Source organism: Musa acuminata, chromosome BXJ3-10 (genome assembly GCF_036884655.1).
Source record: "Musa acuminata AAA Group cultivar baxijiao chromosome BXJ3-10, Cavendish_Baxijiao_AAA, whole genome shotgun sequence".
Lineage (NCBI taxonomy): Eukaryota > Viridiplantae > Streptophyta > Magnoliopsida > Zingiberales > Musaceae > Musa > Musa acuminata.
In genome coordinates this window covers 24,039,014-24,065,476 of record NC_088358.1, presented here as the reverse complement: position 1 = coordinate 24,065,476, position 26,463 = coordinate 24,039,014, and the positions used below count along the sequence as shown (strand labels likewise).

Sequence of the window (26,463 nt, the reverse complement as noted above, 5' to 3'; positions counted from 1 at the left end):
TTTTAATAATGATGATTAATTATTATTATTATTTTATCATATTGTTTAATAGAACATGCTGTCGTGAGAAGAGTTTATGAGTCGTCGAATTAAAAGCCGAAACCTGTAAATGAAGGATGCGACTCACTTATCATGTCGTAGTGTCAATATCAACCTAATAATGGCACCACCACATCCAAACATTAGCCTTCAAGTTTGTGACGACGGAGGGTGCAATGAATGAGGATAAGAGGACACCATGAGCGACTTTTGCGTTCCCATAACCGGGAGAGGGATGTAAGGAAGGCCTCATGCATGACTCGAGCCGCGTTATGGGGATGTCTCCATTTGCCATCCCGCCGCAATCCGATGCGTTATTGATTTCCTTTTCACAGAGATGCCGAGCACATCACGTAAACTATTTTATTTCATTTAATGGACGAAAGGGGACAGCTCGAGAACAAGAAGGAAGGATAGGAACATCCATATTTCAAACATCGAAATTGAATCGAATCAAATTCAAGATCATACGATTTGATTCAGATTTATAGATATTAAGAATTAGAATGCACATCATCATAATGTGAAATCGAACGTAACTCATAAAATCTGATATAAGTTTAATGAATGAATTAATCTTAATTTAATCCTCTAACAAAATTACCACATCAAAACGGCGGTAAGAGCGAGTGCGGCGGAACGAGTCTTTCCTTGGCGCGGGCGACTCGTCGCCAACCTCGACGAAACGGATAAGGCATTGCCGTGTGTCCGTACTTGAGGTACAGGTTCGGAGGACGCGATCCGCAGGACCATCACATGCTCCCATCATCATCCCCTTCCATCCATCTCTTCCTCCTCCCTACTTCACATCCTCATGCACTCGCCACGCCATAAATTAGCATACACGAATCACCCACGGCTTCACTGTTTTTTTTTTCTTTTTAATTTTACCATCTCAAAAATACACACCCAAAAAAAAACAATCGCATTATGTTAAAAGAAAAAAGCTTCTTTTTCCATTTTCCATTGGCTTAGGAAAATTCACAGTCACTCGCGGTCACATATCTTACATCGAGGGTCACCGGCTCTGGAATCGCGCCACGTGTCCAGTTCTACCGGTGTGAGTTGCCGGTCGTCCTCGGTTGCCGCAGTAGCTCGAGCAGCGATTCCGCCTGGTTTTGGTTTGAGCGTTTAAATTGGATTAAAAGAGGAGTTAGGGGAAGGAAATAATTACAGGAAAAAAAAGAAGATCGATATAAGTAAGAGGTGGGGTTGTCGTCGGCGAGGTGAGGTTTACCTTCTCCTTGGCCTTCTTGGTGCCGGACTGGGAGAGGTCGACGAGAGGGGGGATGGCGCCCTCGTGGGCGACCATCTTGCGGTAGACGGCGCTATCGTTGCAGATCTCGAGGAGGGAGCGGACGGCCGTCTCCTTCTGCCGCGGGGTGCCCCTCTCCACCATCTCCACCAGAACCGGGATGCCGTCCTCGTCCACCGCCGCCGCCCGCCCCTCCGCCACCTCCACCACCGCGTGCAGCACGTACGCGGCCTTGTCCACCATGCCGGACTCCGGGTCGGCCATCAGGTCCAGGAGCGGCCGCACGATTCCGGCCTCGACGGCCCGGGCCTTGTTCTCGCGGGAGGCGAGCAGGGTGAAGAGGGCGGTGGCGGCGTCCTTCTTCCCGCGGGGGCCGCCAAACTCGAGGAGGGCCACCAGGGGAGGGATGGCGCCGGAGCGGCCGATGGCAGCCCGGAGGTCGTCGAGCTGGGCGAGGCGGAGGAGGGCGCAGGCGGCGTTCTCCCGGGCAGCGGGGGTGCCGGTTCGTAGGATGCGGATGAGCGGTCGGATGGCGCCGGCGGCCGCGATCGGGGCTTTGTTCTCGTCGCATAGGGAGAGGTTCAGGATGGCGGTGACGCCGTGCTCCTGCAGATGGGGGTCCGGGTGGGAGAGCAGCGCGACGAGGGGCCCGACGGCGCCGGCAGCCACGATGCGCAGCCGGTTCTCCGAGCTGTGCTTTGCGAGGAGGCGGAGCTCCATGGCGGCGCGGCGCTGCGACTCCACGGTGACGGAAGGGGACTCGATTTCAGAGATGAGCCCGCGCACCACCTCGTCCGAGTAATCAGCGGCGCAGGAGATGAGAAGCCGGTGGAGTCCGCCGCCAGAGGAAGAAGTCGACGAGGTGGGCGATCCGGAGGAGGGAAACTCGCCGGAATGGTCGCTGTTGCAGTCGCTGAAGGCGCCGGAGGAGTCGCCGCTGTCGCTGTAGCTCCGCCCCATGTACCGATAGCTCGACGGGCTCTCCGCCTCCATCCGACCTCGACCAAATCCGCTCGAAGAACAGTACAAACAAAGTAACCTTCGTTGGTGGCGGACGACGCTTTGCCCTCGCCGCTCGCAAGTGGGGAAGGCGGACCGGAGGGAGGTAATAAAGGGTAGGGGTCACGTGATCGTCACGTGAGACGACCGCGACCGTACCAAGCCGAGCAATCTCAGTGGCGCCGGCGCACGTGGGGGAAGGCCCGACGCGTGTGGCGTTGGTCTGCGGTTACTGGTAAGGAGAGAAGACAGCCAACGGCACAGCACCGGTCGGAAGACCCCACGCCGCCCTCTTCCTCTTGCCTTGTGGCTGCTAACAGCAGCTACAGATTCTGGCACTCATTTATTCCCACTATTCATTTTAGGGGTTAGAAACAGCTCGGTATTATCTTACTAGGAAAGAAGAGAGACAATGCACGTCACTCTCATTGGTGGCTGAGTCAAAAGAGAAGCACCAAAGCATGCAGCATCGGCGAAGTCCATCGTACGCATTCTTCACTCGCGCTTTTCCGGAGTCTTCCATGGATAAAAGGGGGTTTCTGTGGCCTCCCATCTTACTTTTAAAGTTGGGAGTGGTTCCATATCTCACTAGATAACTCATGTCATCATACTTGGGAGGTGATTGGTGCTTGCATTTGCCGAGAACAAGCTCGCGGACCTTTCTTCCAGTTACTATTGGAAGAGGTATTGGTCAGATTCGTCGCTCGTTGGTAAATGAATCAAAAAGTCACCTGCGGAAATGGCACGAGTTGCAGATGATATAAATTGGATCTCAAGACAATCGATGGAAAGATTCCTAAGCCTCGCTCGGTGGATGCAGTTCAAAGACTCCTTTTGAAAGGGAAGGGAAGCTACGGGGAAGACTCTTCCTCGTGCATTAAGTTTTACTCATTAATTTCGGTGAGTCATTTTCCAGATACACTGTAATTTATCCGAGAAGCTTTCTTGAGGAGTGGCATACTTCCGTCGCAGGGCGTCGGGTTTAGGCTTCGAAGATGGACATGTCTTTTAGTGGTGTCGGTAGCGGCGCCAAGAAGCTTAGTGTAGGGACTCTTTAATTGCAGGACGCCATGGGTCCTTGAGCTCATGTGCTTGCTGCGGTAGAAGCATAGGCACAGTGAGACAGACTGATCTGTAGCAATTGCTTCGCTTGTGGTGATCTGACATCTTTTTTTTGCGAGTCTCTTGATTAGATCATTGTTACTTGTACATAGAATTCCTTATACTGTGGAGAGAATCTTCAAAACAGGGAGAAACCATCAAGTCTGATGCATGCGAGAAATAAGTTTTGATGCAGACACATCAATCTCTGGTTCGGTGAGGGGCCATTGCTATTGATCGCAGCATTTTGCAGGTCAACGGATGATGCGAGTCTGTTCCTGCAATTTAATGCACATGAAGGTGGAGGGCATTGCATGTGCATCATTCACCGTACGCATCTTCTGTTCCAAAGTTACAAGCCGCCATTCCTGGTTCTTCTTGTGTTGTTCTTCTTGTCACTTTGTGAGACACTGCCAATGTGAGGAATTAAAGACGATGGAACCCCATCCACAGTATCATTACTCTCCACAAAAAAGGAATAGCTCAATCGGTGGGGGCTTAGTTGCCACATCCCTCTCCTGGTACACCACTCATCACTCATAGCTGTCCTCTCTTTGTGGCACTCTGCTTTGCTAGTCCACAAGTGATGCTGAGTAACTATCATGATGGACACTGATGACGACCATTTAACATTATGGCAGAGTTCTTCAGGTAATTCATGTACTGCCCTTTCTTTAGGAATCCACTCTGTTAATATTTAGACTGCAATGAGCTTAACAAATTCGGAGGACATGATTCACCTATCTGCAGGTTCGATCGATACATTAAAAAGATTAGATTTTTGGATTGAATTAGTGTTCAGATTGATATACGATAACTCTGACTGGTTTGATTCAAACTCGTCGAACAAATGAACACATCATGGTTTGATTCACTCTGGTTTCAGGGAGGATGACAAATGCTACCAAAAGTTAGATTGAACACATCCTGCGAAGCCAATCGTCACCATGAATTTATTCTCCCTGAAAAAAGAATTTTAAAGCCAATTTAAAATGCCAATTTAAAGCGGTAAATGCCAATTTAAAGCCATCAGCCTCAAAAGAATTTTAAAAATTATATGAAAGAATTTATTCTCTTATATTTATATTTATGTAGATTGTGTTGGATTATGTGGTTCTATTTAATTAGGTAAGATATATTATAGATATAATTGAATTTTGATTATAGTTATTGATCAATAAAAAAGAAGTTTATATTATAATAATATTTCTTAGGAGATGATGATATTGGGAGGAACTTTTCTAATAACTTATCTTAGATCCTCTGTTCTCATCTATAAATAGACATGACTTCTAGATGCTAAAAAGATGTATATTAACGCTTGAAAAATTAAAATTTTTCTTTCAATTTTTTTAAACAATCAATCTGAGTGATCATCTGAAAATATAGAAAGAAAGGAGAATGATCTAGTCCTCTTTGTAGATTGATATTTCTGATCGATGATACTCTTATAGATTTTATACTAACAAATTAACGACGTTTCATAACCGTACATCATCAGAATCTATATAAAGAGAGATGTAAGATTCGAGATCCGATCGTGAGGTCTCTCACATACGGACAGCAAACCGTGTCCTGTAGAATTCAAAGGCACTTTTGAGCTTCGAGGAAAAGAAGATCTTAAAAGTAGATGAATATGAGATTCTCAGCAAACGTATCTTTTAGAACACCCATGAGCTTAGCAAGCTGTGGGAAACTTTGTTTTGGGTGCAGAGTACTCTGTCATGGATTCCAGTGTAATGGATCCCATGTTGCATCACATGAAGCAGCCCAAAACTTGGAATCCAGACGTTCGTGTCATCAAACTAAACAAAGACAAGTTGAAGTTGGTTTGTTGAAGCACGTATGTATTTCTTTGTACAAGCAACCCTTCTAACTCAATCTTGCTTGTGTTCCTCGTTGGGCTGGCAACTCACGTATTCAACCTATAGTGGGCTTGGGCAGTCCATAGCTCACATCTCCTCTTAACCTAACCCTAATTAACATTATGGGGTGTGATGGTTACGTTTTGGAGATAGAAAAAAGTATAAATAGGACAGCAACGTGGGAGAAAAGAATAAAAAAAAAAAAAAAAAAAAGAAAGGGAAGAAGACAAGACAACACAAAAGGAAGAGAAAGAAAGGAAAGAAGATAAGGACAACACAGATAGGCTGTTCTCAATCATCTAACAGTATTCTCATCTCAAGTTAGATCAAATCTACAGTAGACTCTTGCTGTGATTACTTATGAAGGTTTTAGATATTATAAACAGTGACGTGATCCTTGTATCCTAGTTATTCTCTTGTGATTGTTGCTAGGGTTTAGGGCAAGAAATTTATTCTCATAGTGAATTATCTCTAGTTTATCCCGTGATTTTTATACTTCACATTAAAGAAATGTTCTATTTGATTGTGGTTCCATTTAATTCCGCTACAGTTTTCTAGTATTTGTTCATATATAAAATTTATTCATGTTTATATCCCATCATTCCTGATGTACGTACTCCATTCGGTACCGACAAAACATCTCTACCTTTTAACTGTTGTTGATGAAGGCCCTAATATGTGTTAGCATCTCACTGGTCCGGGCGTCAGATGTATGGTGATTGTGGAGCAGTTGGAAGGCATGCCCAACTCCAACAAAGATTGCCTGTTCCACACTCTTGCCTGCGCTGCTCATGGCCTCGCAGAGCTCCAAGTTCCTGTCCCTTAGTATGTCCAACTCTGAGACGCATACTAGCAGAGGAGGAAGCCTCAAGTCCTCCAGCTTTGGGGAGCTCTTGGCCAGGGGGTTGCACCAGGGGTGGTCCCGATCGGTGCCCGGCGGCAACGCCATCCTCCAGTAGCAATCCGACGTCGTCAAGCTAAGCGCTGATCTCGAAGATTGCATCGTGTTCTTCTCCGACGAGGTCCGAGCCACCCCACCGAAGAAAGGCTGGATCAGGATCACTCCCCTGAGGCAGGCCGGCACGCCGAGCGATCCCAGCTGCACGGCCACGTTGTAGGCTATGGCCGCGCCGGCGCTGTCTCCGCCGAGGAACACACGAGCGAAGTCGCAGCAGGCACGCCACCATCCGAGCTCGTCCGGACCTCGATGGCTCGCCTGCTGCCTCACCCATCTCATCACCGCAAGGCCATCCTCGTAGGCCGCGGGCAAGCGGTGCTCCGGGGCGAGACGGTAGTTCACCGAGAGGACCACGCAACTCGCCTGCGAGGCCAAACGGGCCAGAAACTCATGGTAGCATCTCCATGAAGCGGAGCCGACGCAGAACCCGCCGCCATGGAAGTACACGAGCAAGGGCAGCTTCTGCTTCCGGAGCTCAGGCACGTAGAACCGGGCCCAGAGGCCGGCGGAGTGGCCGACGGCCACGTCGTTGCTGACCACGTCAGGCTCAGGGGCCCACGTGCATGGAACCTCGACGACAGCGGGCAGGCGTTCGACATGGCCATCTCTGTAGACTTTGATGAGCCCCTCGATCTCTTCGATCACAGGGCCAATGTCTTCTTCCCTAGGATGGAAGTTTCTCCTCCGGTCACCGATCAGTTGGGGAAGGGCTCCCATCCTTCTCCTCCCGGTAAGAAGAGTGGCAAGCACAGGAATCTACAAAGCAATAGGGATGACCTCCTCTCTCCCTGTCGAACCTGCTAATCTCATCTCCATTGCCGAGACCACCTTATACGAGTGAAATTAAGGATCTCGTTCCCATGGTGTGGTCAGAAGGGAGAGGGAATGTTCTTATCGAGTGCAAGCAAGGGGTGTCATTCCTGCCTTGCGTGTGACAAGTGCCACATTACGTATACATTCTGTACTCCGGTGAATGCAGCATGGCAGATCGATGCATCCGAAAGAGGCTGGATTCATTGTTTACCTTCCAAAGTCCTGAGTGGCTTAATCATCTACCATTACACAACAAGTGGGAGTGACTGTGTTGGTGGTGGCAGTCTCCAATACCCTCTCTTGTGGCCAAAACTCATGCTCCCTGGCCTAACCCAAAGCCCTAAAGGACTCAAAACTCATCAATTGGCTTTTCTTAGGAGGAAGATAAATAATATATTAATGGCCTAACTTGGAGTTGACGTCTCCCTAACTTCTCCGGAACAAAGAGTAGTATCATATTAGCCTAATCCAATTGAAGAGTGTGCAGGGGGCCAATTGGCAGCTTAGGAATGAGAGGTGATGGTGCATCGACATGATTGGGATTTCTTTAATAAACTAAAGTAATCAGTGCACTAAGAGCAGTACATTCATGGGTGGTAAGTGGAGGAGGCTGCAAACTCAACAGTCCATATCAAAAACATGCATGGGGAGGGAGATACGAACACTAGAAAATTAAAACAATTAATAGGATAATAATTTAAAAATATATTAAAAATTAATGTAAGGTTAATGAGGTTCGATAGTTTATTATCTATATTTATATAAAAATTAAAAAAAAATTATATGAAATCAATTATAAAATGCTTGAGTTATGCTTACTTAAATATAATCATTTTATATGGTGCTGGCATCTTCTCTCACCCTCTTTAATAATTTTAGAAAGTATTTTTTTTATATTTTAGAAAGTATTCATCATTTCTTGTTCTTTATTATCAAAGTCTAAAGATATATAAAATGTTTATAGAAAAACTAAACCTTAATCCTATGCATAGTAAGAAAAGAATTGAGCTTTTCTTTATCTCATCTTCTTTGAAAATGGTGAAAAGTTCAAAAAAATAGCTGAAGAATGAAAGAAAGAGTCGTTGGTTATTTGCTGGGTACGAAGGATAAGTTCAAAATAGAGTAGAAGTGTATAAGAGGTAATCTTTAGGTCTAGGGTTTAATTTCATTAGGTCTGATTCAAATTTTTATTTTATTTTCTTCTCTTACTTGTTGAATCTTGGATTTTGATGATGAAACTAATTGATAAGTGTTTATGATTTAATCTGCGTTTTGAGTGATGCAGGATGCTTCGATCAGGGAGAGACAATTAAAACAGGAAGAATCATGTTGGGTCGGAGAAAAACGTATCGGAAGATTGGATGTCAGGCCAAATGATCGATCGACGTATCAACAGAAGGCTTCAGGCCATAGATTTGAGCATCGGGCCAAGAAGAGCGGATATTGCACTAAGGATATCGGAGTTGCGGAGGTCAACTGGTCGATTGGACAATAGACCGCAAGAGAGGACGATACGAATTGGACGAAGCGTCGATGGACCAATGACATGCTGGACAACATGATTCATGCTTAGTAATAATTTTCTAGATTAAAGTATGTTTTTGTGTGTGCAGGATTAACTACGATAGCAAGACATAAAGCAAAATGAAGTCCCGGAGTCAAGAACGCGATTTTGTTGGGAGTTCGAGAGTTCTTCGGAAGTTTGGACGTTTTGTAACGGACAAACTTCTAAACAAGATGTTGGAGGTAATGCTTATGTCTATCCGTTGTCTTTTGGCATGTTCATGCCTTGTAAAGAATGTAAAGGGGCGGCCGAAGGCTTAATAGTCCCATTTTAGTTGGGTTGGTGGCCTCTTTAGGCTTGTAAATAAAGGTTGTGTCATGTGGACACGTTCGAGAGCTTTTCGGTCTGTAATGGACCATTTTACCTTTTGTTGTGCAACTATTCAGAGCTTGTAAAGTCTCTTTGTAATTTGCATTGTCTATGAAGTGTTTTTCGGACATGTTTGCTTGTGGATCCCGATTGAGGCGTTCTCTTTAACCCGTTCTCTCTTTTGTTGGTCCTAAGGGACAATGGGAGGCTTCGGGGAGGCTGACCTTTGCGGACGGACGCGCGAGGGTGCCGCACGCCTTAGGCAAAACCAGCTAAGGTCGTGACAGTTTGTCGGAAGTTCTGACGGAACCAACCGAGAAATCCAAGAGCTTACCAAAGAAGCTTATTGAAACTTGCCTAGAAGATCATCATGAAGTCCAGGAGCTTGCCGGGAGACTACCGGATCATTGCTGAGAGATCGTTGGAAGTTCACCGGAAGATCGCCGGAAGCTCACAGGAAGAAACCGGACTTATCTTGCTTAGATTATGTCTTAAGAATCGTAGTTAGCATATAATTGGAGTTGGGATTGGGAGGTAATCCCATCAACTCTGTTAGGGGCCAACTGGGCCTGAAGGTGGGCTAGTTTGGGTCAGATTCAAGGCCCAATCAGGGTGCTGAAACCCTAGCCAACGGTGGCACTACCTGGGGAACATCACCCCAGGAAATCTGTCAGCGATGGTATCGCCCCTGTTCGATGGTGGTACTACCTAATACCAGATCCTGTGATGATAGTACCGCCCAGGAATGATGGTGGTACCGCCAGTACCCAGAAAACCTGGGATGAGACCTTTTTAGGCTCCAAGTTTGAATCAACTTGAAGTCTATAAATACCCCTCTCATCCCTGGTTAACACACACAAGCACAGAGAGTTTTAAAGTGAGAAAACATTGTAGAAATCACTTGAGAAATCCCTCCTCTAGATCTAACATTAGAATTCTATTTAGAGAGGAGTGTGTGTGCTTGTAAGGGTTGTCTCCTAAACCCGGTAAAAGGAGAAGATGGGTGTAAGAAGAAGGTTGATCTTCACCTATTAAAGGAAGATCGATAGTGGATGCCGGTGGCCTCGACGGAAGAGGAATAAGAAGAGTGAATGTAAGTCATGACGACCGAACCACTATAAATCGGTTTGAATTTTTGTTTTACCATTTATCTTAACTGCAAACTGCCTTTCTTACTTTTCATCAACTATACTTCCGTATAATTTCAATTTAAAGATCTTTTCGAAACGATTTTCGTATAAGCCAGATTTTATCATACGAAGCTTTTTTTAACCGACTCGTTCCTAACATTACTAATATAATTTTAGTATTATAACAACTTCTACTAAGTCTAATTTGGTTTGATAACGATGATATTTTTGATCTAAACTCAGTCCCTCAATCTTAATTATGTATCACAACATTCTTAATATAACACTTATATTTGATTTTCATCTCCATTTAATTTTTTATTATTTCATCCATGTTAAAGTAGTTTATTATCTTATCATGTAATACATGAGGTATAAAACTCAAACTTCCTTACTTTAATCAGGTGAAACTCATTTAAATAAACTCATTTAAGTCATGAGATTCACTTAAGGTCAATTACAATTCAACCATCACTTTTTATTACTAAATATATAGGCTTCTTATCATAACTTAATTTCAAGTCCGCTAATACACTTAGGCTTGTTGCATCGAATGATTATATCTTTTTACTATAAAATATATTTAAAATAAATATCAATATTTATGCATACTCAACTAACATTTTCGTAGAACATTATAAATATTTTTTAAAAAAATATGTATTTCAACTTTAAAAGTAAAAAAAAAGCATATCATTTTTTATATTTATGAAACATAGACATCATAAATTATGTCATTAAATAAGGATAATATATTTATATTATTTATGCTTCTTAGCATATTAATTGTAATTCAATAGGTATGAGCCTCATGACAAAATGTTTATAAAAGAACTAATTTTTAATTTTTTTATGAATCACAAAAATAAAAACCTAAAATATATGGGATGTTTGTAGGATTCCATATCTTTTAAGATGACATGATCCATATGAAAGTGAAGAATATTATTTATAATTCATAATTCAAAGAATCTTCTCTAATAATACGATGACAACAACAGTGAAGAAGAGTAAAATAAACCCAAACATGTCAGGAGACAAAACAAGGATTAACAGCCAAAGTTTCACTTGCAAGAGAGTGCAATCACCACTGTTTCCTATCTGTCCTATATCTCCTCGTCCGACCAGCTTTCTGCAATTGGAAGCAACCGCAGGTTAGATGTTCTTAATAGAGAGACGAAGAACACTGCACTATGACTTGTCAACATTTCAGCTCTGCCTGCTTTTGGTTTCTGATGAAGTGCAAGCTTGGCCATGTTGACGTTTTCGAAAGCAACAGAAACTTTTAGGTGAGTCTCTTGATAATGAGTTCTTAGCTAACTGATGCGATACACGAAACCAACGACGAACCTACAGGAGGATAAGAATCCATGGCGACCATCTCATGTTAATGATCCATCCAAAACTCTGTAAGACGGTATCGCTTACTTGACTTCACGGTAACAGCTGGTAGAATGAACTAAAGAAGCTAGAATTCAATTGATCGATGCTCAAAATCATGCTGAGCTTGGAAGTTATACAGACCACAGTGCGATGACTTGATCAACAGACTACGCTCGGATCATATTTCAACTCAAAAGCTTCTGTCAACATGAGTAATTGACTAGGTCAGCCTCTCAAAGAGATGGGTTATTTTCGCGAAGTTTCCCGCCGCAATAGTTCAAAGCCTTGGCCTCGAAGCAATGGAAAACCCCCGCCCCTTGCACACCACCACCGTCGTCTCTCCCTCTACGTGAAACGGCTCACTGCTACGCCATATATATAGTGAGACGCGCTCGAGAAGGACACATGGTAGAAGAAGAGCGTGGGAGAAGTTAGGAGAGGGAAGAGGAGATGGGACGGAAGCTGGACGTTCTGCTGGGGAGGAGGAGTTCGAGGCAGATGCCCATGCTGAAGTCCCTGTTGAGCCTCACCGTCTGCCGCCTCGCCGTGCTCCGCAACCGCCGCCAGGCCCGATGCGACCAGGCACGGGAAGACGTTGCTCAGCTCCTCCAGCTCGGCCATGTCGACAGCGCCCTCCTCCGCGTACGTGACCAAACATCTCATTCGCCAGACACCCATTCACCGCGATTGCTTCGTATGTGATACTGACGTCCTCCTCCTCAGGTGGAGTATGTGATCAAGGAGCAGAACATATTGGACGCGTTCGCCATGGTAGAACACTACTGTCATCTTCTGGGTGAGAGGGCCGTCCTCCTGGATCACAGGTCACTACGCTTCTCCTCCGTGTTTGTCTTGGGACTCTTGCCCTGGTTGATCAAACCGTATTCTTCTCCGACGCAGGGAGTGCCCGGAGGAGCTGCGGGAGGCGATCGCGAGCCTGATCTTTGCCGCGTCGAGATGCGCGGAGTTACCGGAGCTGCACGAGGTCCGAGGCATCTTTTCCTCCAAATATGGGAAGGAATTCGTGTGTGCCGCTCTCGAGCTGCGTAACGACTGTTGTGTCAATGCCAAGGTTGTATAGGGTAATGTTTAGCTCTCATTGAAAAGGGGCCCTTACTGATCTTGGATCTTCTTCGTGCAGATGATTCAGAAGCTGTCGACCGCGCAGCCAAGCCTGGAGATCAGACAGAGGGTGACGAAGGAGATCGCCGCCGAGAAAGGCCACAAACTGGGATGTTATGATCCCTCTTCTGATGTTGCAGAGGTCAGTATATTATACCGAATCTATCTCGCTTCTCAAGCGGCTGTTCCAATCGAAGCAAACTGAAGAAGGATATATGACCTCTTTGATTCAGGGAGAGCCCGTCGTGAAACCACCGGTGGATTTCATTCAGGATCAGTTCTTACCAGATGAGAATCTTTGGCCGAGGAGCCACAGCCATCACAAGTATAACGATGCGGCTGGGGCAGCACAGGCGGCTTTTGAATCAGCTGCCTATGCTGCGGCAGCTGCAAGGGCTGCAGTGGAGCTTTGCCGATCGGAGTCCCAAGGAAAAGGCTCCGATGACGAGAACAAAGCTGGTAGCCACAAGACAAGTGCGATCAAGGAAGCTAAGACGGCCAAAGCAGAGACTTCTGCGGGCGCTTACGGTTCAGATGCAGAAGAGGGGACAAAAGCAAAACAGAAAGATTTGCTTCGAGAAGAAAGATATAGGGAGAAGTGCTTCAAGCAGCGAAGGAGGCTATCTTCTTCGAGCTCTGACTCCAGTGATGAGGAAGATAATATGAGTTGGAATGCGCAACACTCAGCAGGAATCAATATAAAGAATATTTTGTTTGATGAAAGTGGTCATGAGATAGGCAGGAACGAGACAGGGAGACGCGGGAGTTTAGCAAGAAGAACATTATATGTTGTTGGCAACGAGCAGCCGAGTCGCCGAGGGAACAATGGGCACGAAGGCTCAGAGCAGAGGCAGTTCGCTGCATCTTTAGAAGACAAGCACGGAGAAGAATACGACTTGCTTCCTCCTGCCTACCGCAGAGGAAAAGAAATAAGGTCCGGTGAGAAGAACATCAATTCATTGCATGAAGAGACAAACAAGGTGGGACTCAGATCGGGAACCTTGGGCAATAATGCAATGTATAATAATGCAGAGAACGCATACCTGGATTCTGTAGAATTGCGCCGACTGCATTAGAGTTCAGGAAAGGAACCCATCTCAGTGAGGACAAGATGACTTTAGGGGGCAAACAATAAACTCTTTTCCTTGTTTAGACGAATTGAAACATGCAAAATGAGATTTTGGCTGTCTCAGTGTCAGAGTTAAGAGTGGGGTGTGGTATTGAACTTGTGCTCATGCTTGTCATTGCAACCAAAGAGAAGTTGGTCCTGTAGGTCCTATAATAAAAATCTAACAGAAGACAAGAAGACGACCAATGTTAGTAATTTCTTTTGCTGATATAATAGCTACTCATAAGAAGTTTCTATGACAAGATCAACATCATTTGGGCTGCTACCAAAATTAGCAACGGTAAAAGAAGACAACATCAAAGAACTTCTTAACTCTTCTCTTAAGAGTGTCTAAACCTTTTAAGGATCGTATATGAATAACATAGCATCATTCATAGAAACAGGTAGGTGATATCAACGGGCTGTTTTTCTTCTCTTACCAGGATTAATCAGTTCACTGCAAGATTGCAGACTCACTCCAACATCTTCATCATACTCCAGACCAAGTTCCTCCTGTAAAAGTATGAGCAAGGGTTTCAATGGAGAAGCAGAACAGTAAATTTCAGATATAACCAAGAAGATGAGCTCAAAATAAGAAAACCTTAAATTCTTTCAGGTCCTTAGGTGAGTTCTCAGTTATAGCATCCCATAACTCTTTAAATATCCTCTTACGCTTTCTCCACTGATTGATCTTCTCAGCATAGGTTTCTTCAATCACCTTTTTGTCTTCTGCCTTTACCAAAACAACCCCACTGCGCAATGTACTCAGTTTTTCTTCCATTTCCTCGACCTAAACAATGAAATTGTTTCCGATTAACTTATATTTGGATATTTCAGTTTACCAGCAAGGAACACCTTAACTAGAATGTCAATCTGATTTACCTCGCCAATTAGCTTAGCCTCCTTATCTTGTATTTCTTCCAATGTCAAATTCGAATGAAGAACTCGAATTTCTGCAAACAGAATGTACATATTTCAACTTCAGAAGAAAATCGACGCTTGCCCTCTTTTACGAGACCATTATGGATGAAAATAAATATGATGTGTTTGACAAGGGTGAGATGGTTGATAACCCTATTAACACATTCGAATATGATGTTTCCAAGCCATAGTTTCATGGCTTTATGAGGGAATAGTAGAATACCGGCCTCCACCTCGCTTATAGTTTTCTTTTGTGCTCCGAGTTCATCCTGTAATTTGCTATTGTCCTTCTTCATCTGATCCAGCTCTTGGTTATTTGGTATCTTGAAGTGATCCTGACGAGCAAGGTAGATCTTCTGTTTGCCATACTCTTTATATGAAATTTGTCCATTATCCGCTAGTGTGTCCAGTGCTTTCTGGACGGCAGTTTTTTTCAGATTATATTTCTGCAGGGCGTCAGCAACGTTCTGAGAGTTCAATGGCCTATTTTGCTGGCAAAAAAGAAAATATTATTAGTCAAAAATACATAAAAGATTACAGAACTATCACTTATAATCAGTTTTCCAGCATGAAAAGGTACAGATAATATTTATTTCCTTTTAGCGTACGTGTACCAAAAGGTAGATGGCCAGATAATTGTTCTAGAATGGAGGCTATGGGAAGAGGTCGATTATGTTTCCTTATTGTAGCTTTCTGCTTTCTAAAAACAGTTCCTTTATCTAATTAAAAACAAAAACAAAAAAGTCATGCAAAACAGTGGGTTTGGGAAAACAGACTTCCAAATTGTACACACTAACTTTTGGCCACTTCAAGATAGGCATGATCCATTCTTAGAGAACATCTTGACCTCACTTCTCAATACTGCAGTCATAGTCATTTTCTTGCAATCTCTATACTGGATGTTATGAGATCACAACCTTTCTTTACACAAACAACCATTCAACTGTTATTATCGAAACTATAAAAGAATTCCGGAGTGATGTTTGATATGCAGACATTTCTAAGGATGCAAATGCCATTTTTTGATGTTTCAACTTTCTAGTCATATTTGGACATGAAAGCCAACAAATTATTGCAGAAGATCATATATCACCCTTCCTAGCATTTATGCTATGTTGTTTTGTATCATTTCTAATTTATCATGCCTTTTCCTGATGCAATTCTGTAATAATCTATATTAAGCAAGTTTCCAAGAAAGATTTTCATCGATAATGATAGTGCATCTTATCTTCTTCGAGGAGATATATGAATGATCACAAGATGGCCCTGTTAAGTGGGTTACAATACATAATATATATTTGAAAACATAAAAGAGCATAACACCCTCCTAGGGAACCAAACTTTCAGCTGTATGAGAAAACCCAAGCTTACGATTAGCACCAACAAATCATCAAATTTCAATGTGAAATTTATGAAAATACTAGAAAATAAACATAGATAAATAAAAACATGCGAGAACTATTTAAAATGATACCTCTAGAACAACCTCTGGCTCTTTCTTTCAGAACTATTTGATACACACCTTTTTGAAACACTCCAGTACAGAAGTTCAAAAACTTCATAAGAGACCCCGCATTTATGACCGCTATTGTATTTTGCACTATTACTTGTAAATCTGCTTAAGCTCTTGAAAACGCTGCTAAGTCATAATGATTGCACAAGACCCTAGCTCAATGTCTAATTGTGCATCTGCGTTTACGTAATGCCCTTAATCTTCTAGATGCGAAAAATAGTGGCAATCCTATACATGAACCACATGGTTACCTTTTAAAAAGATCCATCTCTGACAAATACAACCAAGCAGACCTAGACGATGATTCTTTTACAAACCAGTGATTCATAATGTGCTGAAGCAACGATTTCTTAACTTGATAACTACATTTTGGTATACTGGGACGTGACAAGGCAAATTGAAGCCAACCAAAGACTTTTTATTTTTTTGTTGGATTTGTAGCAGAAACACAGTTGGTTTTTACCAAGCACTGCAAATGAAAATAAGGATAAGTAAACTGCAACCCTCGTTTAGATAATTCCGCTCGAGAGTAAATGAGTAAGACATGTGAAACAAGAAATGACAAAATATTGGTGCGAATCACAACGTCCAGAGAAAAGCTACCACGAAATCAGGAGCATAGGGTTGCAACAAAAGTAAATCGACTTGTGGTGTCGAGTAGCAAATGCTGAAGCTGGATTGTGGATCAGAACTTAGGCCAAAATATAGTGAATTGTTCATCCTAACTTTATGATGCATCAAATTAGCAGAAACATTAAACACTTCACGTGTACTTAAGCGGTAAGAAGAAGATTGACCAATTAGGGCCAAACCCATAGTAGACGACATGGAAGAAAAGCGAATAAGAAAGGTAATTTTACTCAAATATCCACGCCTTAACATCATCCAATCAACATAAAAATAAAAGAAGAGTGGGATTTCCGAATGTGGATTTCGATGGAAGCTTTCGCTCACCTCATTGACGAAGCCAAGAACAATGCCTGCAAAAATATACGATCGCTCCGTTACGAAGGGGAGGATATTTATGCGAATCAATTCGCACGATAAGAGAAGCGACGAGGATCGAGTACCTTCGACGCTATCGGATTTAGGCGGCATCTTCTTCCTCCTGTTCCTTCCTCGTACCGCCTCTCTCTCTCTCTCTCTCTCTCTCTCTCTCTCTCTCTCTGTGTTTCAATTCCCTCCAAAAGGTCATGGGCCGGTGAAATGGCACATTATTGACATGGAGGCCCAAATTAGGGTTTGGCGGATGCGAGACACCGAAATATGTGTTGCCAAAGACTGCACCTAATTATAAAACAATATTTCTTGAGAAACGCCACTTCAAAGTCTTTATTAACTAACTTAACTGTCAATTATCGAGTATGTAGCTTGAGACATAATGAGTGTGACATACAATAATATATTTGTATCTCCAAACACCAATCGTCACCTAACCAACAACTAACTGTACCTATGAATTGGTAACTAAACACCAGTAAACAAACTCTGGTTGGTCACTATCAAAACCCAACAACAGTACAGGAAGCAACAATCGAGTGGAATTTCCTCTCTTTTAATTTTCTGGATAGCACAGTTCCGATTCCAACTAATGGCATATCGCACTGGTGAAGAAGACGAGACGGGTGGGTGGCTCTCGACCTACCTACCAGAAAATTACCAGTGCAAGAGAAGCTGATGCACTTTGGAAGGAGTCGAATACCGCCAACACTCGCGCCGTATGAGTTTCTCGTGCGTTAGGCGCTACCAAATTGTTCTGTTCCTCGTCTTCTCTGTTTCCGAACCAACAAGAAGAAAGATGTGAACCATACATATCTCGTCGTCGGAGTTCCTTAGCCCCTTCAGGGTTTCTACACCTAAGAAGATTAGGATTGGAAACTGGTAATAATGTCCACAGTTTGTGCCGTAAATCGTGCATGTAAAAGCTCTAAAGCTAATCGGATTTCGTCGTTCGATGATTCAGCAATTAGTCAACTCTTACATGGCAAAACTTAGAACACAAAGGCAAGGATGAATTTTGGAGTATGGATTAGGGTAAAAATTCCACCTGTTTTTGTGGACTGGTAAAATCCATATGGAGACAATTGTGCTCGCAGCAATGTTAGATCCGTATGTTTTAATCGTGTACGCCAGACTTTAGGAATGATTCACGTTATACATACATTTAGTGTCTTCTCGGCCTTAGTTCATATCAAACCTTACCTAATTATAAGCAATTATTTTTAGTGTTTTGTGCAGAAATTGTGTTTTATATTGACCTGCCACACGAATGTTTTTTGAAGGATTCTAATGATCTATTGTTATAAGCCATACGACACTGAGCCGCAGTGGAAGTTTGATGTAGCGACACCCTCCATGGCACAGTCAGTGCTCGGAATGCGGCGACGACGACGACCGTGGCATCACTCGGCTTCCGTCGTTTCAGTGTCTTCGTTCGCCTGCTCACACGACCTTTTCTTCCACTAGTCGACAGGCCAAGTTATCGTAGCAGCGACTCCCTGGTCCAACGTTTTGGCCTCGTATTGGGGTGGTTGGCCGCTTCCAGTTTACCCTCTGTTTCCACCGCAGGCTAAAAGTAATGAGCTGCGTGGACTTTTCGACCTCAAAGGGTCCCATTCCTTCCCCACCCCACTCATCCCCTTCCTTGGTCGGATGGCTATAAAAGGCCATCCTTTGCTTGCGGAGCTCCACAACAAGCCTTTGACTCACCACTGCTCGTAGTCGTAGCTCTTGAGTTGGGAGTGATCGATGGCTCAGGGAAGGGGCAGTGCCGTGGCTCTGGGGTTGGCCCTGCTTTGCCTCCTCATCCACAGCGAGATCGCGGACGCCGCCACGTACGTCGTCGGCGACAGCGGCGGCTGGACCTTCAACGTTGTCGGCTGGCCCAGTGGGAAGCGCTTCAGGCCCGGCGACGTGCTCGGTGAGCGATCACTGCCTCTTGTGCATGCATCTTAGCCACTTGCCTTCACAGGACTGATTGATTGATTGATTGATGCGCTGTTGTTTGTCGCGTTCGTGAACTGGTGCAGTTTTCAGGTACAATCCTTCGGTTCACAACGTGGTCGCGGTGAACGCGGCCGGCTACAGGGGTTGCTCGGCTCCGAGAGGCTCGAGGGTCTTCACTTCCGGGAACGACCGCATCACGCTGGCCCGAGGAACGAACTACTTTATCTGCAGCTTCGCCGGCCACTGCCAGGCCGGCATGAAGATTGCCGTCACCGCCGTGTAGCTCCCTGGCAGATGAGATGGACAATAATTATAGTCATAGTAGCGTGCGTGAAAGATGCAGAACGATATGTCGTGCTTGAGTGGTCATTAAATAAAGTCGGTTGGTTGTTCGTGGTTGATGAGCTTTGGTTCAATGATGAGGCATAACATAGCGACAGTGAAGTGGCTTCCTGTGGACTGTGATTGCTGTGTGCTACTGGAATTAATTGCTTCTTATAATATTATCGATCTAATCGTTTCCTCCTCCTTCTGGAGACTGCAAAAGGTATTCTTTTGTGTTCCATGTGTAGTTCGGTGTTCATCGACTTCGTCATCTTCTCTTGTGCACTTGGGATTGCGTTTTGTCTGGACTACGTCATCTTCTACCTCCAGATAAGCCTCTTGAAACATAGTGTTCTCCGAGGAAAGAGAAACCGACCCGAAACCATGCTTGCGGAGGTCTACGATGAAGGAAAAGAAAATATATCGAACAATTTGTCATAACAAAACATCTGCAAGACAAAAGTTCCATAAATCCTGCCTTAATATGAAGCAGAGTCCACATGCGATGAGGCCACTGTTTACCCAACGAACGGGTGCATTCAAACATCTCTGCTCACAGCGAGAAATTTGCTACATGAATGATTTTTCTCGACAGTGGCGGCGCCGAAATGGCAGGTGCATGAGGAGGAGTTCCCGAAATGGCAGAGAATGATCTAACCATGAGTTGACGCTGAGTTGGGCCTTGGTGTTCGTGGATTTCCCATGATCTACCGATTCAAAGCCCATGGCCGAAATCCGACCCACGATGCTTTAACCCAAAGTTCACCTTGGAAGTCGACGGATGAGATTGACTCGACGTGATGCTGCCAATGAAACGTGTATGCTTATACTGAACGGATAACGTGTGCTGGGAATGTAATCTGCCAAAAGTTTTCTGCAAGTAGAAGAAACTCAATTTTTATTTCAAGCCAATAAATTAAAAGGGTCTCTCACTCGGGAGCGTGATGGCCACTTTCTGCAGGCGTTCTGGCCAGTGTTTCAATAAGATATTACTGATCTGAAAACAAATGTTGCAGAGAAAGATGACCGAGTACATGTTGGCCTCATGGTAATCATCAAGCTCAAAGAAAACACCTGCTCCTCGTCGTACTACTACAAACAAGGGCAAAACATAACCCTCACTTTAGGCAGACTATTACGACAGGTTGATGAGACGCAGCCTTGACACACACATCAACTCCACACCAGAACAATGTTGTCAAGTGACCTTAAAGTGTACTACAAAGAGTCGGGGTTTTGTTGATGCTTAAAGCAAAAGGGATCAAAGTCCAGAGTCGGGGTTTTGTTGGTGCACACCTTCGAAGGCAATGATTCTACAGCCCAACTACATTACCTACTCCCTGATGTGTCCCAGCTTGAGATTTAGGTATAAAGATCCTGCTGGTCTTCTTCTCATTGGAACAACTAGCCAACGTTGTGGAGCTCCTTGATGCCAGCTTTTGTGTTTGAAAATGGATGGATGTGCGGGGCATCCATTGGACCACAACTGTCCTCGAGGGATGGAAGACATCATGCTGTAATGACCGAGCATATAGAAAGAACTTTGTTAACTATATTCAAACCCATGCTCAAAGATCATCATACAACTGCCACTTTCTCTCTCTAGGGGACAGGAAAAAGAAGTGAAAAGAACAAGAGGAACTCCATCCACTCTACTCTCTTCGTAAGACTTTGTACAGCATTGAAAGCCATGATTTCTGGCACAATCACAGTGAGTGGCTGCCACACCACCCACCACCCTCCCCTGCCTCAGCCACCTTGCCTCCCCCACAGCAAAAGTGATGAGCCCAGAACAAGGAGAAATAGAAAAGGAAAGAAATAGAAGAAAAGAAAGCCTCATGAAAAGCCGGGCCTGGGAAAGCAGATTCCATCCATGGCCTGCTCCCGCACGCTGTAAAGCAACCGACAAGATACAGAACCAGGAGCTCAGTTTCACCACCGGCGTGACCGATTTGCATGCAAGAAGAACGCATTCATCCATTACTCATGTTCGATGGTTATTGTTGCAACCGCATTTCCAGACAACCCATCCACTCCTCCATCTGTCAACAAAATCCATTCAGTTTGAACGTTATCTAAAGAAGAAACCCGACACATTAGGATCAGACAGGGAGATGCTTTCTAGGTGAAACATCTCCTTTGTTCTTTTCCTTTCATTCGGGTGGGTGTGTGTACGCGTGTGTTGATTCTCGGTTTATGCTTCTTTGTAGACTCTTTTTTTTCTTTTGTTAAGGATAAAGACGATTAAAACTGTGACCGGTATGCAGAAGTCTAAGCAGAAAAAAGACATGAGCAGTTAATAACTGTAATGAGTAGCACATCATGACTGGAGTTTGATGATATGCGGTAGTTGCCTGTACATGAATACGAGAATCAAAATGATCGGTCGAGCCAACTTACCTTCATTTCTTCTGCATACTAAGCTGCGAATGAAGGAAAATAATCACATGAGTTCCTCGCTCGAAGTTCCACACTTCTCAGATCATGAAGATGTTCCAGTATCTCTTGCAGAAGGTGTATTCCCTTGTCACCTTTCTTCAAGGAACTGATACAATGCTTGAGAAACTCTCGGTCTGCCTCAAGAGCTTGCAGTCGCTCATAGATGTTATCAACCTCCTCTATAATTGCAAGCTGCTTCTGCTCTTCCGCAACATTTAAAATTGTTTCAGGGGAAGCATCTATTGCCTCTTCCTTGATGCATATATCATCTTCATTTTCATTATCAATAGCATCAAAGAGAGGAAGAAGCCTCTTTCCTTTAACAATGTTTCTTTGTTCACTATGAAGCTTCCTGTTAGCTTCTAGTTCTTCTGAGGAACCATTCACATCATCATGTAAATCATCAATCAGAGGTTCACAATTTCCATTTGAAACATGACCATTTGCATCTGAAATGTTCCCCACGGCATCTAAATTTTGGGGGTCTTCATCGTCCGATATAAGAAGTTTCTTTTCCAATGCCCTTAGTTGCTCGAGGATGGAGAGTCTCTCTTCCTCAAAATCAGCCAATGATTCGTTCAGTGTAATTAGATGCTTTTCAGTGCCTTGCTCTGCCCCTGAACTTAACACAGCATCAGTAGGAGTATTTTGATTACTTTCATTAGGACTGCAGGTAAACTCATCACCTTGTTGGAACTCAAACAAGAGGTCGTCACTGTCTTCAGCACTTGATGAAGCGGAAGATGCTCGACCCTTACCATCGACCTTGTTCTGCGCCATTTGTCTCCTCTCCTTGGCTTCGTGGCGTAGAACCTTCTTTCTGTAAACTTCAAGTTCCTTCTCTAAATCCTGTTTCTCCTTCTCCCTTTTCGTCATCAACTCATTCAAGAGCTGCAAGGCTTCCTGATCATACTCTGACTGTTCCTCCATCATCCGCTGATATTGCAATGCTTCCATCTGCATAGCAGCTTTCTCTTCTTGAAGCCTGGTTATCATTGCCATTGTTTGGTTGGCAGCAATGGCAGCAGCACTTCTCTCTTCCTCAAGCTCAGCATATAATGCACTCAGGGTCTTCCGTTCTGCTTGAAGGGCAGCTTTAAGCTGATCTCCAGTCAATGTATCGCAGCCTTCAAACTCACCAGCAACACTACCATCTAGAGACTCTGTTCCTGATTCTCTCCTTCCAAACAAGAACCTCTTATGTAAATTGTTAATGCCATCAGAAGAAGTTGGCGTCTCAGGTTGCCTCTCCTCTTCAATCTCATTATGCTCTTGAAATCCAGCTATATGGTCCGGGCATTGTGCAGTAGTCACTATTGGTTCGCTTTTGGCGGCTGGCATTTCTTTGTCAAAGAAAAGCATTAATCAGGACATAAGAACAAAGCAAATGCATCATATGTAACCGACCAAAAAGAAAGAAAAAATTGTCCAGAGGATGGTTATAAGGGATGATGTGAAGCAGGTACCTCGGTTTATATCAATAATGTCATTATAGCTCTCCGAGGGTTCCTCATGTGTGCTTTCTGACATTAATATTGGTTCATGACGATGTGCGTGATCAATGTGTTCCTGATCACATATCTCACTCCCTATAGATATCTCACAATTGGTCTCCACATCGATCAATTTATTGTCTTCTTCATAAGCTGTAACCATCAATAAAATGTATGATCCTTAAGAGGCACATAGCTATATCAATGAACACATGAAATAATATTGATTATGCCAACTCAACAAAATTGACTAAAATTTCCCTTTTAATTAAAAGATTATCTTACCTTGAGTTCCAGGAAGGTCTTCCTCTCCCATCAATGATTCCACTTGAACACCACCACCATCTGGGGATGTTATCATTGGTGTTGCTAGAGGAGCAACAAATTGGTGATCAGATGAGCATTCACCAATGTTCTCTGAAGAAGGAAGGACTACAGAATTCTGCTCCAGGATCTCGCCCCTCTCCGTATTAGACAAAGATGATACATCTCCCTCGGCTGGAGTAATTCCTATATCAAGAATCATGGCATTTTGTTGGCTTCCATCCGTCTCAGAAGAATTATCTTCAACAGTATCAGCCATAGAGCATTGTGGGGCTTCATTCATCTCAGAAGAAGTCTCTTCGGTGGTATCTGCTCTCTCTTCGGCAGAAGCCAACATATTTTCCTCCTCTGTAACAAATACTGTATATTCAAGAGCATCAGATTGTAGTTCTACTGCAACATCCTCAGAGGAATTTTCTTTGACAACATCAGCACTCCCCACAGCCAAAGACGACAGCTTCTCCTCCTCCATAATGCAGCCAACATCAACAACCATCGCTTTGTTTTCCACTTCAACATTTCCTGAAGGATTCGCTTCAACAATATCAGCCATCTCTATAGCAGAAACCAATCCCTTTTCCACCCCTGTAATGCTCCCCTTATCAAAAGATCTACCATCGTCCTCCACTTTTTCATTCCCAGAAGAATTCTTTTCGATGAAATTAGGCCTCTCTTCAGTGAAAGCCACCGCTTTGCTCTCGTCCCTGCCAACTTCTTCTCCTTCGAGATGCCGAAACTCTATCTGATCTTGTTTGCCAAATACACACGCAGCATGACTTTTTGTCATAGTCGCAGAGTCGATCAGCTCCACCGGTATCAACCTGTCCTCATCGTATACGTTCTCCAGATACCGAGTGAGAACTTCCAAGGAAGCATCTTCCACCAATGGACAGGCAACAGAGAAGTCGATGAGGGTTTCTAGTTCTTCCAACTCGCTCTTCGAAATGATAGCGTCTGTTGCCTCCTCTCCGTTGATCTTTACTTCAATATGATCCTCCTCCTCCTCCTCCTCCTTATCATCATCAGGATCATCATGGAATCCATCAACTTGATCTGGAGATACCAACCCACCCCTTTCCACCTTTTCTTGGCAAAAGACGGCATCTTCTCTAAGAAGCTCGCGATCGACGACGGCAACCTCATCCACCAAGTTCCCCTTGTGGTCATACTCCACGGCGCCCCAAGAAGGCTTGAAAAGGAGGTAGGGCGAGTAGAACCCGCTCTCGAGGACGACGTCGCAGCAGGAGCACCTCAGATCCTTCTCCCCCTCCTCGCTCCGCTTCATCCAAGACAGGACAGCGGCCTCGACCGGCCGGGTCGAGAAGCAGCAGTCCTCACACATCTCCCCGGCCTCCGCCAGCCTCCGATGGTAGGCGCAGTAGCCCAGCTTGGTGACCTCGGCGGCATGCTCATCGCAGAGGAGGTCGCGGTAGGCGTGTCTCCGCCGACCCTCATCTTTCTCGAAGAGGTGATCCACTCGGGAGCAGAAGATACAGGGTGCCTTGAGGCCGAAGAAGGCAGCGAACCGGGCGATGAGGTAGCCGAAGAGACCGTTGAGCAGGAGGAAGAGGATGAGGGCCCATTCCAGGATGGCGTACACCAGTATCACCGCCATCCTGTGGCTGTTCCGGTGCAAGACGGTCGCGAACTTGTTGGCCGCCATGATAGATGAGATCAGATGCGCTAGAGGAGGACGGGTTACAGTCTGCTTCGAGAGAGATCGTATCAATCGGGATGACAATTGGAAGGAGACAGACGAAGAAGAAGAAAGGTATAAACCGAAAAAATTGGAAGGAATTGGTGTCGGGCCAATTACAAGAAGGTAGATATATATACGAGCAGAGAAGCAAACGTATAACGGGTCGGATTCTGGAGAACCAGCTGCGTGCCCGATTCAATCCCAGCTTTGGCTTTGGAACACCTTGCTGTCCTACTTTTCAACGACAGGGATCCACCGCCACCGAAATGGATCTGACGGTCGAGAGGCCCCGCCACGGCATCGCCCCCCCGCCCCTCTTTCCTCTCTTGCCTGCCCAAAAGTAACGTGTTGTCGAAGCATAGGGTGCCCGACTCATGTTCCTCATCTCCATCATAGAACCACGAATATTAAGGCAATGTCTACGCACCCGCCGTATTGGAGGTTTCCCTTTGTCGTCCATCTGGTGTTTTGATGGACTTAATCTTGAGATGGATATTGGTTTATTAGTCAAACCAGTGATTTTGGTTTAGTCAAAACACTTTTGATGACATCTATCAAATGCATGATGCAAAATTATATATCCTACGACTAAGCATGGTCAAGGAGGGAGCATCGTGCAGAAAGAGATGAGAAGTTGCAGAGCCAAAAAGTCACCGATCACTGAATAAGAATGATTACTGACAAAGTTGGTATGCAGTGTACAACTGCACGTTTGGCTCTCGATTCCCTCTTCTTCTTGTATCATGATATCATTACGATCGTCGTGAATGGTAATACCGTGAACATACGATGTGTAAAGATGACTATCTATGCTCGTGATATCCATGTCACAATCAGTAGAGGCTCTGAAAGCCTCTTAAGGAGGTGATCGAATCGGTCGTCGGAAATGCCTTTTGGGGAACACATGGCCGAGGTGGGTGGGTATGCACAAGGGAATGGCTGGCTGGCTGGCTGGTGAGACGATGATGATCTCCTATAAATGGAGCTACCGGAGAAAAGAAAGGAACGAGGGCTGTACGCCGCAGCATCTGACAAGTTTGCTCACGCTAGGATTTAGCTAATCATCCCATCGTTTCTGAAGAAGCCATGACTAAATCATATAGTCATCGATATGCTTAATGTAGAACGAATTAGTCAAACGACCATTTTTAGATCCTT

The 26,463-nt window shown here is 44.4% G+C and overlaps 6 protein-coding genes across 6 annotated transcripts; 2 read left to right on the top strand and 4 right to left on the bottom strand.

The window, feature by feature from the left end:
* Positions 1-899: 899 nt before the first annotated feature.
* Positions 900-2,644, bottom strand: LOC104000722 (U-box domain-containing protein 4). The gene is made up of 2 exons (XM_009422834.3): positions 1,277-2,644; positions 900-1,151 (listed from the first exon to the last, which is right to left on the bottom strand). Exons 1-2 carry the CDS (start codon positions 2,285-2,287, stop codon positions 1,092-1,094), a joined length of 1,071 nt encoding a protein of 356 aa, XP_009421109.2. The 5' UTR covers positions 2,288-2,644; the 3' UTR covers positions 900-1,091.
* Positions 2,645-5,090: 2,446 nt separating this feature from the next.
* LOC135650642 (probable carboxylesterase 17) lies at positions 5,091-7,150 on the bottom strand. Its single transcript, XM_065170136.1, has one exon. The coding sequence runs from the start codon at positions 6,932-6,934 to the stop codon at positions 5,909-5,911; it is 1,026 nt and encodes a 341-aa protein (XP_065026208.1). The 5' UTR covers positions 6,935-7,150; the 3' UTR covers positions 5,091-5,908.
* A 4,716-nt stretch (positions 7,151-11,866) lies between these two features.
* Positions 11,867-13,730, top strand: LOC135651171 (uncharacterized). Its single transcript, XM_065171043.1, has 5 exons — positions 11,867-12,058; positions 12,140-12,240; positions 12,317-12,488; positions 12,558-12,680; positions 12,772-13,730. Exons 1-5 carry the CDS (start codon positions 11,867-11,869, stop codon positions 13,612-13,614), a joined length of 1,431 nt encoding a protein of 476 aa, XP_065027115.1. The 3' UTR covers positions 13,615-13,730.
* Positions 13,731-13,855: 125 nt separating this feature from the next.
* LOC104000724 (homologous-pairing protein 2 homolog) lies at positions 13,856-17,277 on the bottom strand. The gene is made up of 6 exons (XM_009422836.3): positions 17,151-17,277; positions 17,035-17,060; positions 14,791-15,058; positions 14,529-14,599; positions 14,248-14,436; positions 13,856-14,159 (listed from the first exon to the last, which is right to left on the bottom strand). The coding sequence occupies exons 1-6, from the start codon at positions 17,176-17,178 to the stop codon at positions 14,061-14,063; spliced, it is 681 nt and encodes a 226-aa protein (XP_009421111.2). The 5' UTR covers positions 17,179-17,277; the 3' UTR covers positions 13,856-14,060.
* Positions 17,278-18,765: 1,488 nt separating this feature from the next.
* On the top strand, positions 18,766-19,465 carry LOC135650394 (chemocyanin-like). Its single transcript, XM_065169669.1, has 2 exons — positions 18,766-19,000; positions 19,110-19,465. Exons 1-2 carry the CDS (start codon positions 18,829-18,831, stop codon positions 19,307-19,309), a joined length of 372 nt encoding a protein of 123 aa, XP_065025741.1. The 5' UTR covers positions 18,766-18,828; the 3' UTR covers positions 19,310-19,465.
* A 1,417-nt stretch (positions 19,466-20,882) lies between these two features.
* LOC104000786 (myosin-binding protein 2) lies at positions 20,883-25,396 on the bottom strand. Its single transcript, XM_009422917.3, has 4 exons — positions 23,568-25,396; positions 23,256-23,435; positions 21,751-23,132; positions 20,883-21,392 (listed from the first exon to the last, which is right to left on the bottom strand). The coding sequence occupies exons 1-3, from the start codon at positions 25,267-25,269 to the stop codon at positions 21,769-21,771; spliced, it is 3,246 nt and encodes a 1,081-aa protein (XP_009421192.2). The 5' UTR covers positions 25,270-25,396; the 3' UTR covers positions 20,883-21,392; positions 21,751-21,768.
* Positions 25,397-26,463: the final 1,067 nt, after the last annotated feature.

What these genes read in the sequence shown, in the direction of transcription:
- LOC104000722 (XM_009422834.3), bottom strand. Translation starts at nt 2,287, where the DNA reads ATGGAGGCGGAGAGCCCGTCGAGCTATCGGTACATGGGGCGGAGCTAC. An exon ending in CCAAGAAGGCCAAGGAGAAG is followed by an intron (nt 1,152 to 1,276) that starts GTAAACCTCACC and finishes AACCAAAACCAG; the next exon opens with GCGGAATCGCTGCTCGAGCT.
- LOC135650642 (XM_065170136.1), bottom strand. Translation starts at nt 6,934, where the DNA reads ATGGGAGCCCTTCCCCAACTGATCGGTGACCGGAGGAGAAACTTCCAT.
- LOC135651171 (XM_065171043.1), top strand. Translation starts at nt 11,867, where the DNA reads ATGGGACGGAAGCTGGACGTTCTGCTGGGGAGGAGGAGTTCGAGGCAG. An exon ending in TCGACAGCGCCCTCCTCCGC is followed by an intron (nt 12,059 to 12,139) that starts GTACGTGACCAA and finishes CCTCCTCCTCAG; the next exon opens with GTGGAGTATGTGATCAAGGA. An exon ending in ACTGTTGTGTCAATGCCAAG is followed by an intron (nt 12,489 to 12,557) that starts GTTGTATAGGGT and finishes TTCTTCGTGCAG; the next exon opens with ATGATTCAGAAGCTGTCGAC.
- LOC104000724 (XM_009422836.3), bottom strand. Translation starts at nt 17,178, where the DNA reads ATGCCGCCTAAATCCGATAGCGTCGAAG. An exon ending in AGGCTAAGCTAATTGGCGAG is followed by an intron (nt 14,437 to 14,528) that starts GTAAATCAGATT and finishes TTCATTGTTTAG; the next exon opens with GTCGAGGAAATGGAAGAAAA. An exon ending in AGGACCTGAAAGAATTTAAG is followed by an intron (nt 14,160 to 14,247) that starts GTTTTCTTATTT and finishes ATACTTTTACAG; the next exon opens with GAGGAACTTGGTCTGGAGTA.
- LOC135650394 (XM_065169669.1), top strand. Translation starts at nt 18,829, where the DNA reads ATGGCTCAGGGAAGGGGCAGTGCCGTGGCTCTGGGGTTGGCCCTGCTT. An exon ending in CAGGCCCGGCGACGTGCTCG is followed by an intron (nt 19,001 to 19,109) that starts GTGAGCGATCAC and finishes GAACTGGTGCAG; the next exon opens with TTTTCAGGTACAATCCTTCG.
- LOC104000786 (XM_009422917.3), bottom strand. Translation starts at nt 25,269, where the DNA reads ATGGCGGCCAACAAGTTCGCGACCGTCTTGCACCGGAACAGCCACAGG. An exon ending in AGACCTTCCTGGAACTCAAG is followed by an intron (nt 23,436 to 23,567) that starts GTAAGATAATCT and finishes TGATGGTTACAG; the next exon opens with CTTATGAAGAAGACAATAAA. An exon ending in CATTATTGATATAAACCGAG is followed by an intron (nt 23,133 to 23,255) that starts GTACCTGCTTCA and finishes TCTTTGACAAAG; the next exon opens with AAATGCCAGCCGCCAAAAGC.